This window comes from Pogona vitticeps, chromosome 3, assembly GCF_051106095.1.
Source record: "Pogona vitticeps strain Pit_001003342236 chromosome 3, PviZW2.1, whole genome shotgun sequence".
NCBI classification, from domain to species: domain Eukaryota; kingdom Metazoa; phylum Chordata; class Lepidosauria; order Squamata; family Agamidae; genus Pogona; species Pogona vitticeps.
Genome location: NC_135785.1, coordinates 63782501 through 63798816, shown reverse-complemented (window position 1 = coordinate 63798816; position 16316 = coordinate 63782501). Strand labels below are relative to the sequence as shown.

General features: G+C 40.1%; 1 protein-coding gene across 4 annotated transcripts in view; it reads left to right on the top strand.

Annotated features, from left to right (window-relative positions):
- AFAP1L2 (actin filament associated protein 1 like 2) overlaps nt 1-16316 on the top strand; it is a 99969-nt gene that overhangs the window by 47094 nt on the left and 36559 nt on the right. For 2 of the 4 annotated variants that reach the window (XM_072995521.2, XM_020779925.3), the window contains exons 2-4: nt 6001-6129; nt 8547-8624; nt 11274-11362. In XM_072995521.2, the coding sequence (XP_072851622.1) occupies nt 6001-6129; nt 8547-8624; nt 11274-11362 (296 nt within the window). The remainder of the gene's footprint in view (nt 1-6000; nt 6130-8546; nt 8625-11273; nt 11363-16316) is intronic. The other 2 variants (XM_078389568.1, XM_072995520.2) reach the window with 1 other exon arrangement.

Sequence of the window (16316 nt, the reverse complement as noted above, 5' to 3'; positions counted from 1 at the left end):
CCATACCTAAACTGCAATATTTTGTATTTCCAAAAGCACTGTGCTTTCCCCAGATTCCTTGTTACTGAAGATGACAAAGGTAAAGTGTTATTTGGTGCATGCTTTGACATATTGGAAAGTTGTGTATAGAATAGAAAAACTTTGGCATGCTGTCATGCAGCTATCCTGTGAACAATTGTTATTATCTTTTTAATCTCCTTCTAGGAGATTAGTTGTCTAGTCTAGGCTTGTGCTGCTCCTGGCTGATAAAGCCAGAAATGCGGCCCACCAGCCATGAGATGCTTGAAAATTGAAAATAATCTCTGGTAGATAGCAAAAGCAGGAGATCCATGACATGCTAACAAACAACCATAAGTAGCTGTGGGGAGGGTGCATTATATTAGTCTGGTAGACAGACAGCTGTGGAGTGGCCTGCACTCTCAGTTATAGTTTTTGATGTTAACTTTCTACTGTTTTTCAATTGGGTGCCTAACCCCCTTTTTTTTGCCCCCTTCCATGAGTTTGTCCAATGTATGGAGAGGAAAATGTGGTTGTTTCTCTATCCCTGTCTGCATGCAGCAGTCAGCCCTGACACGTGCATGTTGGCTAGAATGCAATATTGGGCCCTACATGCTTGTAATTGTACATGTAATTGTACATGTCTTCTAGGCCTGCTTGAGAACTTGGCACATCCATTAGTTTCTAGCACATACAGGCATTCTAAAATAAGCCCCATTCTTACATTCCATCCAACACACTGATACATTCTGGAATCAGTTATCTAGGTAATAATGTAACACTTTTCAACATTAAGCTTATTCAAGCATTAACATTCTGCCTTGTCTATAAATACCAGGCTAATTCTTTCATTTTGCATACATACACACAGAGAGAGAGAGAGAGAGAGAGAGACAGACAGACAGACAGCAAAGCAAAGCAAACCCCAGCCCAGCCCAGTCCACATGGTGTTCTGTTGTGACAGAAATTGTGACTTTAAAGTGCATCTTTAAGACCACATTGATATTAATTTTAATTTACTGAATTTAATAGCCACATGACCGAGCTTTGGAAGTATAACAAAAATGCACATCTTCCCCATTACATAATATATTGGTGTCAGAGTTTGAAAACTTACATTTTAAATGCAATTTATTCCCGCCTATTATGGTGTTTTAAAAACAACTCACTTGTTATAGTACTTTAAGCAAGTTACTTGTTGACGTGCTAATTGCTTTTCATCACTGTGAGTTTGTTGTTATTATATGCCACCAAGTCGTTTTTAACTTATGGCAGCCCTATGACTGCTAAGACCTTGCATACTAAAAGCCATGGTTTCCTTCACTGATTTAATCCATCTTATGAAAGGCCACCCACTTTTCCTCCTCCCTTCCAATTTTCCTAGAATTATTGTCTTTTCTAGGAAGTCTTATCTTTGGATTGCTTAGGGAGAGAAAAAACAATCAAACTTACAAATGGAAAGAGAATAACACAAGCATTAGACAAAGCCCTATCAAAATGCCTCTTAAAATGCCTGGGAAATTTACCAGTAACTAGAAAATGTCCCTTATTACATGAATAGAATTATCCCCTTCTCACTTGCTGCACTACTTTTGAAATGTGGTTTTATTCTCAGCTGGTGCCCCTCCAGAAGCCAACTCTTTAAAGATATGGTACAATCTTAACTCAGGGTCCGTGTTAGGAATAGGCAGAAGCAGAAACCCCCTTATGCTGGGGATTAATCCCCTTCTGTGGGTTGACCTCAGAGATCTGCAGCAGAGGGACCTATTAGAAAACCACTCTGCTGCCTTAGATCTGCTGTCAGGTGAGCCAGAAAAGAGACAGAGTAGAGTAGACTTCCTGTGGCCCAAGAACATAGCCAAGTAGCCAGAATTGTTGGCACAATGTTAGATCCAAATGAGAGTATGCCAAATTTCTGCCACTCCTAGGCTGTGAAGGTTTTGAATTCAGAATAGCTTTTGCTGGCCTGGCTGCAGCTCAGCTGATCCTCACTCCTCTTATCTCGTTAGAATTTGGTTTGTAGCCACAATACTTTAGCTATTTGTTACTTCTAAACTCTGGCCAATCTTTTTCTTATTTAAAAACATTAGTATATTTTCCTTGCTAGGTGGTGGTGGTTGTTTTTTTGTCTGTTTTTAAGTTAATGAGATGCTCAAGAAATGGTTTACCATTGCCATCCCCCAGTGAATTTCCACAGCCAAGTGGGAATTTGAACCTCTGACACTCTACACTACCCTGGGTCTCAATTCATCTAGCTGTAGCTCATTCTTCAGAGCAGTCTGGGGCAAATGAGCTGCACACCAATATTGGAATAAGGAAGTGTTTTGTGCCTCTCCAAAGATTGGCCTCTGTAAAGTCCTCCAGCTGTTTCAGCTGCCACTGCCAACACATCTGCTTCTTTTCAGGGCTAGAGAGAATAGCATTCTCCTGCTGTCACAACCATCGACTTTCCCTCTCCTGATTGCAGTCAACCCTTGTTAGCCTTGGAATGTGAGTTGCCAGCGAAGGCTGGGAAATCCACAGCAAGCCAACAACACCCACTGTTCAGCCTCTTGAATGCCTTACTCTTAATCAGCCGGCCTGTTGATTTTCTGCAGCAAGCAAAGAATGAAGCCACAGCTAGAAGCCGAGGCCCTTCTGTCAAAGGTGTCTGCTCAGAAAATGGATAGTGTCCACTTAAAAAGTTCTAGACAGATGTTTTGAAGATGGGTGAAGGAGAGCATGAAAAGCGGCCTTCTGTTGGGTAGATTTAGAATTGTCTCCTTCTAAAGTGTTCAGAGTTTTTCTTGTTTTAGTTCATTACTCACACTTTTAGCCTCTATCTTAGTGATTCTTAACTTGTGCTACTTCAGATTCTTTGGACTTCCTCTGCCAGAATTTCTGTTCCTTGGCCATGCTGACTAGGAGCTTCTGGCAGATAAAGCCGAACACACATGGAAAGCCAAAGGTTAAGAACCTATCCTTCTAGCAGGGAGTTGTACTAAGAGGTGGTACAATGTAGTGATAGGAGGGATAGAGTAGATTAGGGCTGGAGTGATCTGGGTTCAAACCTATGCTTAGCCCTGACTCTGAGCCAGTTGCTATTTTGTAGCCTAACCTGCTGAAAAAGGCAATTGTCACAAGAAGGGGAAATGAGTCATATATGCCAGTTTGAATTCCTTTGAGGAAACATAGGCTCATACAAAGGAAAGATAAGGGCAATGAGCTTGGCTGAGTTAGGGGGTTGGCAGCTTTCATCCTGCCACAGACTTCGGTGGCCCACTTATTTTTAAAAAAAGAAAAACAGTCCCAATAGCAGAAAGACGTGGATGGGAGGGAATGGCCAATTGCACCCCCTGAAGTTTTCTGAAAGGGAATATGACTAGCTATTTAAAGGCACTCTGTGCCCAAAACAGATTTCCTGAAAAATTAGAAGCGAGGATTGCTGTACTTTCTTGCTTAGTGCTGATTTTTTTTCCCCTTCAGTTACCTTATCCTGGTCCTAATATTTTTGATCTTCACAATTCTGCCTGGAGTGATGCCTCTTTCACCAAGTCTTTTCTATTAATGTTTTGCACCCACTCTGATCTGTGTGATCTTACTCACTCCTGGCATCCTTCTTTTTTCTCTGCTTCTGTAAATTACTTCGTCGTTGCCTCCCTCTTCCTCTCCTCTCATGATTGTTATATTGTAAGCTCCTTGGGGCAGAGGACTGCCTTTTTGACCTTATTCAGAAGAGTCCTAGGAATGTTATCATATTAGGTGAATAATGAATAACTTAAATAATATTTTAAATGCTTGATAACACATGTCTGGGCAGGTATCTATAACAAACTTGCTGTGGTAGAATGGTTTAGAGTATCAGATGGGGATTTGGATTTTATTATTTTTTCAGCTATGGCACTCCTTGTCAACCTTGGCTTGGTTGCTTTGATCTCTCTGTTTCAGCCTAATCAAGTTCATATGACTAGTTGTGATGCTAAAGTGGGAAGAAGGAGAGCTACATAAACTATTTTGAGCTAACTGGAGGAAAGGCAAAAGAGAGAAAGGCAGGTGTTCATGCTCTATGGATGGAGAGAGAGGACCTAAACTGCTTCCTTCTGCAGTTTGTCCAATTTTATAATAAGGATGTTTTAGTGAGATGTGTGGCTGACTCTGCCCTTCCCACCCACTAGCAGTCACCATTTCTTTTTCCTTCTTCGTTCCCATGACGCTTCTTTGCAGACATCCACGCATGCAGTGCACAATTTGTTCTTCTGTAGGGATTGGGGAAAAAACCCAGAGAAATTCAACTGTTGGATAGCTCAGTGGTATAGGTATTTGGCTGCAGAGGAAAAGGTTGGGAGTTTGTTTCCCCTCTGTGCCTCCTTGACACACACACACGTGTGTGTGCGTGTGCGTACACGCATGCACGTGTGTGCACGTGTGCACGTGTGCACGTGTGTGTGTGTGTGTGTGTGTGTGTGTGTGTGTGTGTGTTTCCCAGAGAGAGAAAGTTAAATTTCCAATGTGGGAACATGGGGTGGGACATTCCTCTTTTTTGTTATAATTGCTCTTTTGCATAGTGAAAATAACTTCATTGCATTCAACATGTGAGCAAGGCAATGCTTTGGGCCTGTTCGTAGGAACTCGGGAAGCTGCCTTAAATGGCTGGCTCATCCATACAAGGCAGCTTTGGGTTCATCTTTCTTAGCATTGCCACTGGTGGCAACTGTTTAAAGTTTTAGGCAGGATTTTTCCCTAGTCAGCTGGTTAAAGGCTAACCAGGCCAGACCCTGCTTAATTTTTAAAAGCAGATGAGATCAGATGTGGTCAGGGTTTTGTGGGGCCTCCTCCCTTCCCACTCCCCCGTGAGATGAATATCTCTTCTTAAAAGGGATTGTGTTGTTGATCCTACATTTGGAGATCAGTTCTGGTTAAATCATACAGGAGGGCCACCTTCACAGAAATCCAGTTCAGGCACAGTTGTCTTACTCGTTCCAACAAATATTATGGCTTCTCTCATTTTTTAAAAAAAAAAAACCCGTGTCATTGTTCAAGCGTTGTTGTAGGGATGATGAAATCAGATAGAAATAGGAAGGGAGGAGCTGAGGATTAAAGTGGAACATTTAGAATGAAGTTTGCAAGTTATCCTTAGGCAAACCTCTGTGTGTTATTATAAACTCCCAACAAAAGGATGGAAAACAGAAAACTAAGCCAAAAGTTCAGCTAGAGAAATTTCACCTCTTATTTTTCCTTCCCCCCCCCCATTTTTATGTTTGAACATTTGAAAAACTTCAGTTAATGTTGGCCAGAATGGAAAATGTGAAAAAACTAAAACATCATCTATAAGAATTCCATTATTTATTAATGTAGAGATCTAAATTTTGGAAGCTAGTTAGTTTTGTATGAGATTTCAGCTAATATGAAACTATGATGCTAAACCGGACTGTGGACTGTGGGCTGGATGCAGTCTCTAAGGCCACCCTGGAGGACCCTCAGTGAAAAAGAATTCCCCCTTTTTTCCAAAAGACTTATTTTCACACCTGGAGGTCCCAGGAAAAATGATGTTCAGTGTGGGGTCTTGGGAGACACCCAAGACCACCAAATTCAAAAACAAAAACACAGAAGAAGTGCCTTTTAGCACTTTTTTTTAGATTTAAAATGGCCACTTCAAGTCATTTCAAGGCCCAGTGAGGGACTGTGGGTAAAAGTGCAAGTCAGAATCATGTTTAATGCCAGTGGAGCATAACACTGTGTTGTTGTAGGTCTACTTGATCTCTGCTGCACAAGTGCAGACCATAGAGAGTGGCTGTTTGCACCAACAAATTCCTGCTTGTGTAAGGTATTACTGGATATCTCTTTATGTACACTCTTCAATTCTCAAACTGCTCAGATGACAGGCAGTTCCACAAACAGCACAAGGATGAAGGATTCCGCATGTAGCTTTTTCTCGTAAAATTCGATGAACTAGTTGTTTGTTTGTTCATATTTTTCCAACATTTCCTCAAATGTTTGCACATTTTGTTTTCATGTCTGCTTTAGCTCTGGAACAACTGCTGACAGAACTAGAAGATTTTCTGAAGATATTGGATAAAGAGAACCTTAGCAGCACCGCTGTAGTGAAAAAAAGCTTTCTTGCTGACCTCCTTCGCCTGTGCACAAAATCAAGCGGTAAGCACATCCATGAATGGGAACATTAATTTCAGAAGAACTGACCATGCTTCAGGTATACTGCTTGAGGCAGCAGGTTATAGATACTACCATTGACCCTATGTCTTTTAAATTCTATCTTTGGTGTCCCAAACTGCAAGTTCTTGATTAGGCTGGAGAACAGCTTATTTACTGGGTTGCAAACCCTTGTGGACTAGGGCCTGTTTTGTAAGATGTTTGTCTCAGGTTAGCATGGGTATGTGTGCAGCATGCAGATACAACCCCAGGTTGTATAATGACTACTGTATGGGGTAGTCATTATGATTTTAGACTTCAGTTTTTGAGATCCTGGCTCTAGTTTCCAATGAGTCAGAAAACTCACTAGGCAAATTAGACTAGTCACTCTTTCAGTCTAATGTGCTTCCCTTGGTTGTCATGGGCAAAAGGTGGAGAGAGTTTTGCCTTGAGCTCACTGGAGGAGGAAAGCCAAGAGAGGGCTGAAACAAATAAACACTCCTTGAAATCTAGTGTTAAGTAGTTGTTTTTCCAAAGTGCTATGCAGAGTCCAAATGTATACAATACGAGAGTTGAGAAAACCCATGAATCAAAGCAGTTGCATTTCTGAGATCCAGTATGATTAGAGTGTTCAGTTATGACTTAGGAGACCCAAGTTCAAATCTTTGTTCATCCATAAAACTTTCTGGGTGATCTTGGGCTGCCTGCAGCCTCTCAGTCAGACTCCCCTCACAGGCTTGTTGTGAGGATAAAGTGGGTAGCAGGAGAGCCCTGTACACAACCTTCAGCTCACTGGAGGGAAGGCAGGATATGAAGGCTTCTTTATTTATTTCTCACAGGGAAAAAGAAAGGAAGGAAGGAAGGAACTGTTCTGGTCCTCAAGCTGTTTTTATTCATGGAGATTACCTGAATCCTATGACGGTCAATAACAACAAACCTTGCAAGGGTGTAGCCACTAAAACCAGTGAACTAGGGACCATTGCTCAAGCGTGTAGCACCACTGTGCTAGATGAGCTCTGCAAGAGCAAAGGTGGGTAGGAAGCTCCTGATAGGGGTATTCGTACAGTGGTGCCTCGCATAGCGATGTTAATTGGTTCCAAAAAAAACATCGCTATGTGAAACCATCGCTATGCGAAACACCATTTCCCATAGGAATGCATTGGAAACCGGTTAATCCATTCCAATTGGAACGGATTGCCGTCGTTAAGCGAAAAAACACATAGGAAACATCGCTAAGCGAAACAATGTATCCTCCATTGGAATGTATTGAAGCTGACTCAATACATTTTAATGGCTTCGCGAAGTCAATTTTTGCAATTTTAAATGTGTCATACAAGGGTCAAAAATGGTTTTAAATGCTTGGATTAGCTTCTGCACCCTCTAAAACGGATGCAAAAGTTAATTTGGCTTTGATCTGACTTTTCATTAATTTATGGTGAATTTTTTTCCCCCAACTTTTGACAGCTGTCAAAATCTGACAGCTCCATTATTTCCTATGGGGGAAGAAAAAATTCACAAAAAATTAATGAAGACTCAGCAACTGTTCTAAATTCTTGGGTTCGTTAGAGGACCCCCTAAGTTGTGTGCAAACCTGATTTGGCTTTGATCTGAACTTTCGTTAATTTTTTGTAAATTGTTTTCTCCCCCATAGGAAAGCATGGAGCTGTCAGATTTTGACAGGTCCATTGGTTCCTATGGGCCAAAAAAAAAAAATTCACAAAAAATTAACGAAAACTCAGATCAAAGCCAAATCAGGTTTGCACATGACTTAAGGGGTCCTCTAACGAATCCAAGCATTTAGAACCATTTTTGACCCTTCTAAGACACTTTTTAATTGGGAAAAAAAACATCGTTAAGTGAAGCAGGGGACCTAAAATCGCATTCGTTATGCGAAGCATGGTCCCAAACTTCGCTAAGCGAAAATCGCCCATAGGAAACATCGTTATGCGATGCATATTATTTTCTAAAAAAACACATCGTTATGCAAATTCATCGCTAAATGAGGCAATCGTTAAGCGAGGCACCACTGTATTTGTATATTAATACGAATACCCCCTACAGGTGGAGATAATGAGGGTCCGGCCCCATGGGGCTGGACTGCCCACTCACGATTCTGCCGCTGACATGAGCTCGACGGAGCCTTCCTGTCGCTCTGTTGTCCGCAATGGATTAGCCACTCTGTGACCTGACAGAGAGGCTCGTCATCCCGCCTTCTGCCAGGACTGGCTAATCTATTGTGGACAACGAATACCCCCATCTCCATCTCTGCTCCTGATCTGTTAGTCCTAAGCATGATGCAGAGAAACAGAAAATAGCTGTGAACAGATATTCTTTTATGTTCAAGTTTAAAAATGCTCTGCATTCACACAATGTATTATGAATATGTGCAAATGAATAAGACATTTACGTTGCATTCTTTGTAGGTGGTGATGAGGAATACATTTACATGAACAAAGTCACCATCAGTAAACAACATGGTGAGTTAGAGAAAGCAGACAAAGGTAGGAATTTATATCTTTCTGGCATGCCAGTTAATTATTCAGTTGAGGGAGGACAAAGGCACATGGAAATTAATTGTGCTCCATTTACATACTATATTTGACAACAATTATTTAGACAGAGCTAAAGAAGGCACCACATTTTCTGCATATATTACTCCAGTCTTTCCCTTTGTATTTCATCAATATTTATTAAGGCTATTAACTCTTAGAAAATATAAAAATAATATTGAACAAAATAAGATATTACTGACTGATGGAAAGAAGACATGTATGTTTTCACAGTTACAGAGTCCCACTAGTTTTTTGCCCCCACCCCCCCGAATACGGAATATCTTGTTTGGAAGAGTATCAAGGTGGTTTAGGAATACAAGCTATCACTATTCATAAGGATTATAAGCATCGCCAGGTCTGGCCACGTTTTTTTGAGAGATTTCCCATATTGTTCAAGAAAGCAGTGTATTAAATATTCCTGTGCAGATTGCAAATGATATATCAAATGTTAGCATTGGCCACTTTGTGGTGAAATTTCCAAAATGCATAAAGGTACAACTGCATAATGTAAAAGCTAACCGAGTGGCAATCCAAATGTTTTTTGCTACAAATCCCATCATCCCTGTCTATTGGCTATGCTGCTTAGGGAAGATGGAGCTTGTCATCCAGCCACATCTGGAGAGGCACACATTTCCCAACCTTGTAATACTGCTTTTAGTTTTATATACAGTATATATAATGGTGGATTTTCACATACATGAAATGCTGATAACCATAACTGTCTCATATTAAACATCAATGATTAAGAATAACTTTTCTGCATTGAGGAGCTTACTTCTTAGTATGAATTATGTTGCTTTATGTGTTTCATGGGTCCTGGCTGGGTATGATTAAAACAATCACAACAATGATTGCCACTATCCATCTTCTTGTCCTCTCACTGTATGGTATAAAGTCCACATGTCCACCCCGGACAAGGGACGTCCTCTCCTGCACATCTCCAAAATAGTTTTCTTTCAAAAAGAATTTTCAATACATGAAAATGCCTTCTCATGGCTCTAGTGGCCAATTTTTAAAATTTGTGTTAAAAACCTAAGGAGTGGGGGAGCAGGAGTGCTGGAAGGGGTCGAAATGTGGCAGAATTGCCTCTCACACCCTCTATAGTGCACAAGGAGATTTAAAAAGAATATTAATACCGGGATGGTCTCAGGGGATCTGGGAGGCCCAAGGGGTGCTGAGAGGCCTCATGCAGCTCACAGGCCACACTTTGCCCACACTGGTTTAGACAGACTAGCGCAAGACATGGTGCTGCCCTGAGATGAGAAATATTTTGTCTTTTTTGTTTGTTTGTTTGTTTGTTTGTTTGTTTCAGCTGCTTCTGGTCAGCTGGCTAGATTATTTTGGATGACGTTATCCTAAATGTAATGATTCCCATCTCTGGTTCTGCCACCACAGTTGCTGCATAATTAAGATACACGGAAGCAAACACCAGGAAATCTGAGAAGCCGTGGGAAGGATGAAAGATGTCTAATTTCTTTAACTAATAACATTACTGGCCATTCTGGATTTTGTTTTGCTGCTTCTGCTCATACAGCCAGAACTTGTTACAGGATGTGAATGCAGAGCTGTTATTGTGGCTTCCCAGATACAGCCTGTAAAGCTCTGTGGTTCTAACTTTTATTTTTAAATCATACAAATACGCAGCAAAGTTCATGCCAGATTCTTCCCAATGCCATTTCAGGCTATGGAAACTTAATATACCTTTATTTTCAGTTGCTTGGAGTTAGCTTTGGGGTGCTTAGTAAGCAGTCACCAATAAGCAAAAACACACACTGCATCTTATTTGAAGATTGTGAGCTTCATTGGTTTGCCTCTCATGATATATGTTTCAAAATCCTTGGGTCCATTCAGAAATCCATTCAGAAATGCTAGGCTTATCTTTAGGAGAATAATTATTTTCCCTTAAGGTTATAGCCTTTATGTGATAAATCTCTAAGCAACAACTGTGTGGTTTAAAGGAGTTAGCATATGTTTAGAAGTCATCTGTTTTTATTCATAGTCAGTCCCTAAAGAATAGGGTAGTTACTTCCCTTTACTTTCAGTATAACCAAAGCTGTTGGTCATCTTCATTTCCTTCTTAGATCATGAAAATTGTGTAGAACCCAGAATTATGGTGTCTGCAAAGTCATACAAACTAGATGAAAAATCAATTGGAAATCAATTTTACATAACTGCTGAAACTTTTCCTCAGTCTGAAATCTGGTTGTTTGAATTGGGAAGAAATCGGATTTGTTACAACCAAGTTTAAATCACCTTCAACAATAATGACAAGATAAATACTTAACTGCTTGATATAGACATAGAACTTGTGTTGCAAGTAGACAGATTATTTTTAAGATACCTTGGCCTTTTCTGACTCAGGTGAAAGCATGCCAATAAACCCACAACTAGCAAGAGAATGTCTTCTTGTCTGTATTGCTTCCTTCACCGTATCCTTGCAGGTAGTATCAGATGACATTTTTGTGGTCTCAGACATCCCCTGTAATTGATGCTATACTCCAGCCAAACAAAAAACATAGCTTCTAAGAATGTTACAGAGAGCACTCTAAGTAATGGACTACTGGCATGTTGTTTTTTCTGCTTGGTCTGCAACATAAGGTCCCAAAGATGCCTTGACCAATGGGGAAGTGGAACAGCACTTGTCTCCTCCTCAGAAGAGTCTGCCAGACCTTCCTCCTTCAAAAATTGTAAGTCATTGCTGGTTCCTTTTCGTCTTTTGCACCTGTGCTGTGAAACAATATTACAAGCTGTAGGGGGTGTTCTGTGATAGAATGTAGTGCCTGTCAACGCAGGCTGCAAAATTCCAAATATTAAACATTTAAGAGAGGTAGTAGTGTTCTAGGCATAAGCAGCTGTACCTACTGCAAGTATTTCTGTGACCACACACCAAAGTTGATGATCAGGATCCTGTTCATTGCTGAAGCCATTTGATATTTTTCTTACTCCCACAATGAAGCGTGTAGTAACTCTCTGCACAAGTAGAGGTTGACCTCTTGCAGAAGCAATTTACATGCATGCAAGAAGGGAAACCAGCCTTCCTGCAGTGGTGGAACATTCTTCTCTGGCAGCTCACAGCAAGATCTTGGTCACCATTATTTGTTTCTCCACTTACCTTGCCTCATTTTCAGTTATTGTATGATGTGTGGCTTCATTTTAGACTGCAAACCAACACAGAGAGCTGGTTTCACATTCTGATCTGGAATCCTGGTTTATAGTCTTCAGATGAAGCCATAGTGCTCTGGCTCAGTGTAACAGGAAACTGCGGTTTAAGAAACCCTGGAAGTCTGTGATTGTTGTGTGAGAAAGAGAGGAGGAGGAGGAGGGAGGGAGTGTCCCGCTGTGGTACTTGTTCTTGCCTGAACTGGGCCTTTGTCTTTCGTTTGTGTTTGTTAGGCAATATGCATAAAAATATTTACTTTATGTGCACAAAAATTATTCCTGAATGAATTAGTAATAACTGATACTATGATGTTCAGATTTTGTTGTTGTTGCTTTGTATAACCCTGGATAGCAACATTCAATCAACAGAATTATTGCAAACTGTTTATTTACATTTGGTTTCCATTTTGTGAAACCAATTTTTCTAAGGCATTTTCCCTCACAAGAAAACTCCTTTTATGTTTAAGTACAAGGAAAGTAGGTCTTATCATTTAGTTATTAGATATAGGCTTAGGAATTTCACATGTAAGGAACACTATGCTAAAAATGGTTAAATATTAGAAAAAATATGTATGGGTTTGTGTGTATGCATAATGTGGGAGGAGGTGAAGGCCTGTGGGTGGTCTACTGAGGAAATGGCTGTGTGAATTATAGTTGAAGGGTGATCTGAGGGATTATTCCTGTGAAATAATACTACAGAGATCTTAATGGAAGGGTGTTCCTTCAGGATGGCTGGGAAAAGGAAGTCTGAGTTGAACCAGGTCTTTAAGATGCACTAAACTGTTCTGGTTTTAATGAATACATTCCGTTGCCCAAGGAGGTTTTGGCTGCTTATAATTGATTATATTTTATTTATTTACTTTTGGTGGAAGCCTTATGCTGAGAAAATTCCCTCACACACTTCACTTAAATCAGTTCTCTCTTGTTTCTGCATAAATCTCAGACTTGTAAGCCCAGGTGAAAATCACATTTAAATGCAGGTTTAAATGAAGTTTTTATGCATTCTCTTCCTGAGTATAGACAGACCTTCCTTGCTGACAGCCTTGAATTGTTCATAGGTCAGTGAAGTCAAGTTCTAACATGCTACAGCTGAAATGATAAAAATTGGTGGACTGTGTCAAATCATATTGCTGGAAAGGGAATCACGTGCCTCTGTGTATTTCTAACTATATTCTCTCTCTCTCTCTCTCTGTTGATACATTCTTTGAGTTGGAAATTGTGTTACAACACCCAAAACATGAATACTGTATAGTGAGGGGAAAATAAGTTCAAGTTTACATGTTAGTTCAAAAGTTTGTGCTTGGGATCAGTAAGTTTATATTGAACAGCACAGATGTTCTACAAGAGTTCAGTGCAAATCCAGCAAATGCAGCAGCAGCAGCAACAGATGAATGGCAAATGCTGTGATTCAGCTGTAACTGGTGGGTACAGCTCTCAGTGGGTTCCTGGACATCCAGTTTGGCCCCACGGTTTCAGCAAGTTACCAATCCATGCTGTAGGGAAACAAGGTGAACCATTTATCTATAGGCAAGTTCATTTGTTTACTTGTGAATATTTATCACTTTGTGTTGCAACACTGAGCAATGCTCTCTCTCTCTCTCTCTCTCTCTCTCTCTCTGTGTGTGTGTGTGTGTGTGTGTGTGTCTGTGTGTGTGTCTGTGTCTGTGTGTGTGTGTGTGAGAGAGAGAGAGAGAGAGATCAATGTTCTTTTCATGTTGAGCTTGGAAGTATTGCATGCTAAATCACAGAGTGATGAGATATCAAGCAGTTCGTAATCATGTAAATTGTAGCTGCTTAGTCACAACTTCAGTTGCACACTTTTCCACCTCAGCCAGCTACTACCATGCTGGCTGGATGATCTTGAGAGTTACAGTCTGAAAATGTAACTCTTCCAAGTGCCAGATTATTCATAGAAGTAAAGACTCTGTTTTCTTTGGCATATCAAGGAGAAGGCTAGACTATTAATACATTTCATTGTGATAAGTAGATTTCTGAGCAAGTATAAACCAGAGACCAATTTTTTAAAATGTGTCATTCTCTTTCCTGTAACATGAAACAGCCGTTTCAGTTATTACTTACTAGGTTACTTCAAACATTCTTATCCGGGAGCTGCTACTAGTCAGCACTTTTTCCATTGAAAGACAATATACTATCTGCAGAGAAGTTGTTCCTGTTTTTATGTAGGTTCTCCCCATAAGCAATAGCAAGGTTCTTGTTCCCCTAGAATGGAGATTGGAACCTCTCCCCTGCAGACATGCCATTTTCTATGTGCAGAAAGCAGCACAAAGAAGGGAGGGACCAGGTGCTCCCTTCTGAACATGTTGGATAGATCTGGGTAAGTACTGTAACAGTTGAACAGGGCTGTAATCAGACAACTACCTCAACTGAAGTTTGTTAGAGGTTGACTCCATGGTCCACAAATGTTCAAAGGCAGCCAGAAAGACACTTTGCTTGAGCTCCACAGATCTCCTTGTTCATGGCCCTAATTCCTTTTCTTCATACAGGCAAAAAATTACACACACTCTTTGAGGGTGAATAAATTAAATCATAAGAAAGGCAATTACTATGACTAGAAGGTGCTCAGATTTTAATTTGAAAGATAACTTAATCTGCACTGTTTATATACCAAGGTGAGCAACTACTACATATCTAATGGCTACACGTAACCTGTGCAGACCTCAGAGGGCCACCACATATCCCCCCCCCAACATCCCAGCCAAAAGGTTTGACCAAAAAAACCCTGTCCTTATATAATCTAGGAGTTATTGGAGTAACTTGCCTTGGATGTGTTTTAGACTTCAAGGGGTCTTTTTAAAAAACTTTGAAGTAATTGTTTTGAATTTTTAAAAAGCACATACACACACCTTGGAGCATGAAAGGATTTTAAAAATAAGAATCGTAAGAAATAGGATATGGCTGTTGGGGGGTTCAGGGTGCCCTGGGCTACACTGGAGGCCTGTGACAGCTTCATGTAGTGCACAATTTGACTACCCCTGGTATACTGTATACTGGCATGTTGACGTTACTTATTCCTGTAAACACAGCTATATGTAAAAAGCACCAAGTAGTAGAGGGAATAAGGTGAGAAAGATGGCAATGTAAATTAGCAGTCTTGTTCTTTCTGTATTACAAGGCTGATGAAGTGCTTGTTTAAGTTTATCATGAGGCAGAAAAGTGTAATCCTCCAACTTAAAATATATATTTAAAATGCCATGTTTTTTTAAGGGGGGGGGCGAACAATAAAAGGAGTTTTGAACTTGTTGAGGGATGAAATGACCGTACCACCTAATCCCATCTGGTTTCCATTGTTAGAGGGAAACAATGCAAAACAGCCATTTTCTCCTTCCCCCTTCCTAAACTTTATCACTGTACAGCTAGATCCAATAATAATTTGTTTCATGATTGAACATAGGTAGCTACCAAATGTATTTATTGATTTAATCTTTCAGGGATTTTCCAGTAGCTGGAAACCTTTGAAAGTATTGTTTTACTTCATATTGTTTAGCTACTTCCTTTTTATTATATTGATTTTGAAGATTTCTGGTGTGTTTTCAACTTGGTTCTGAACCCCTCCTCCTTCTAGTATGTTTAATTGAGGAAACTCAAGCACAATTGTACAACTACAAGATAAATTTCAAAACAAAAAATAAGGGATTGTTCTGCTGTGCCTCCTGTGCAGATGCAGCTCATATTGTAGTTAAAGTATTCCTAAGTGGTGACTTGTAAGCAACACTGTTTTGTGCAAAGCCAAATATGGGCCTAAACATCAAACAAAAGATCAAAGTTTTCTTGTTGTTTTAATATTCTGGTTTTGTGATCCAGCCTCTTTTTAGAGAGTTCTGAATGGAATATTTAGTATTCTTAGGTCTGAGTTATCCTAAATTCTACAGGTTGAGTTTTCAAGAAAAGTTAGAATGCAACAATGATTTGATTATTTTTTTATATGCCTCAGTTTTACCATGATGAAAATTAGCAGGCAGAACTAATGCCCCTCTTGTCGTTGTTTTCTGATGGGATTCTGTATCTTTAATATGTATTAATCCCATAACAAAGTTCTTATCACTGCATTCACATGCTGGCAGAAACTAATCCAGTTTATCTTTACTCATCATGCAGTTTACATACAATGCAATCCTGTTCATATCTATTCACATGTAAGCCCTGCTGAATTCATGAGAGCTTACTGCAAGGTGAATGAACACATGATTGTAGAGAAGCCCTACCAGGGGAAAAAGGGGGGAAGTTTTTCTGTTACAACTTTTTGTAACTAAGTCTGTGTTGTGCTACATGGTTGCCACTGAAATCGGCTCATGGAAAGAGAAAAGTATTTTGATTTTGATTTAGAGATCCGAAGTGTTGTGATCATCCTGGGTATCATTGCCCCCCCCCACCCCGGAATGATGATGCGAGACAAGTATTATGGGATAAACATGGACCACACTTTATTGAATATTTATTATTGCCCACCATAAAAGGAGGATC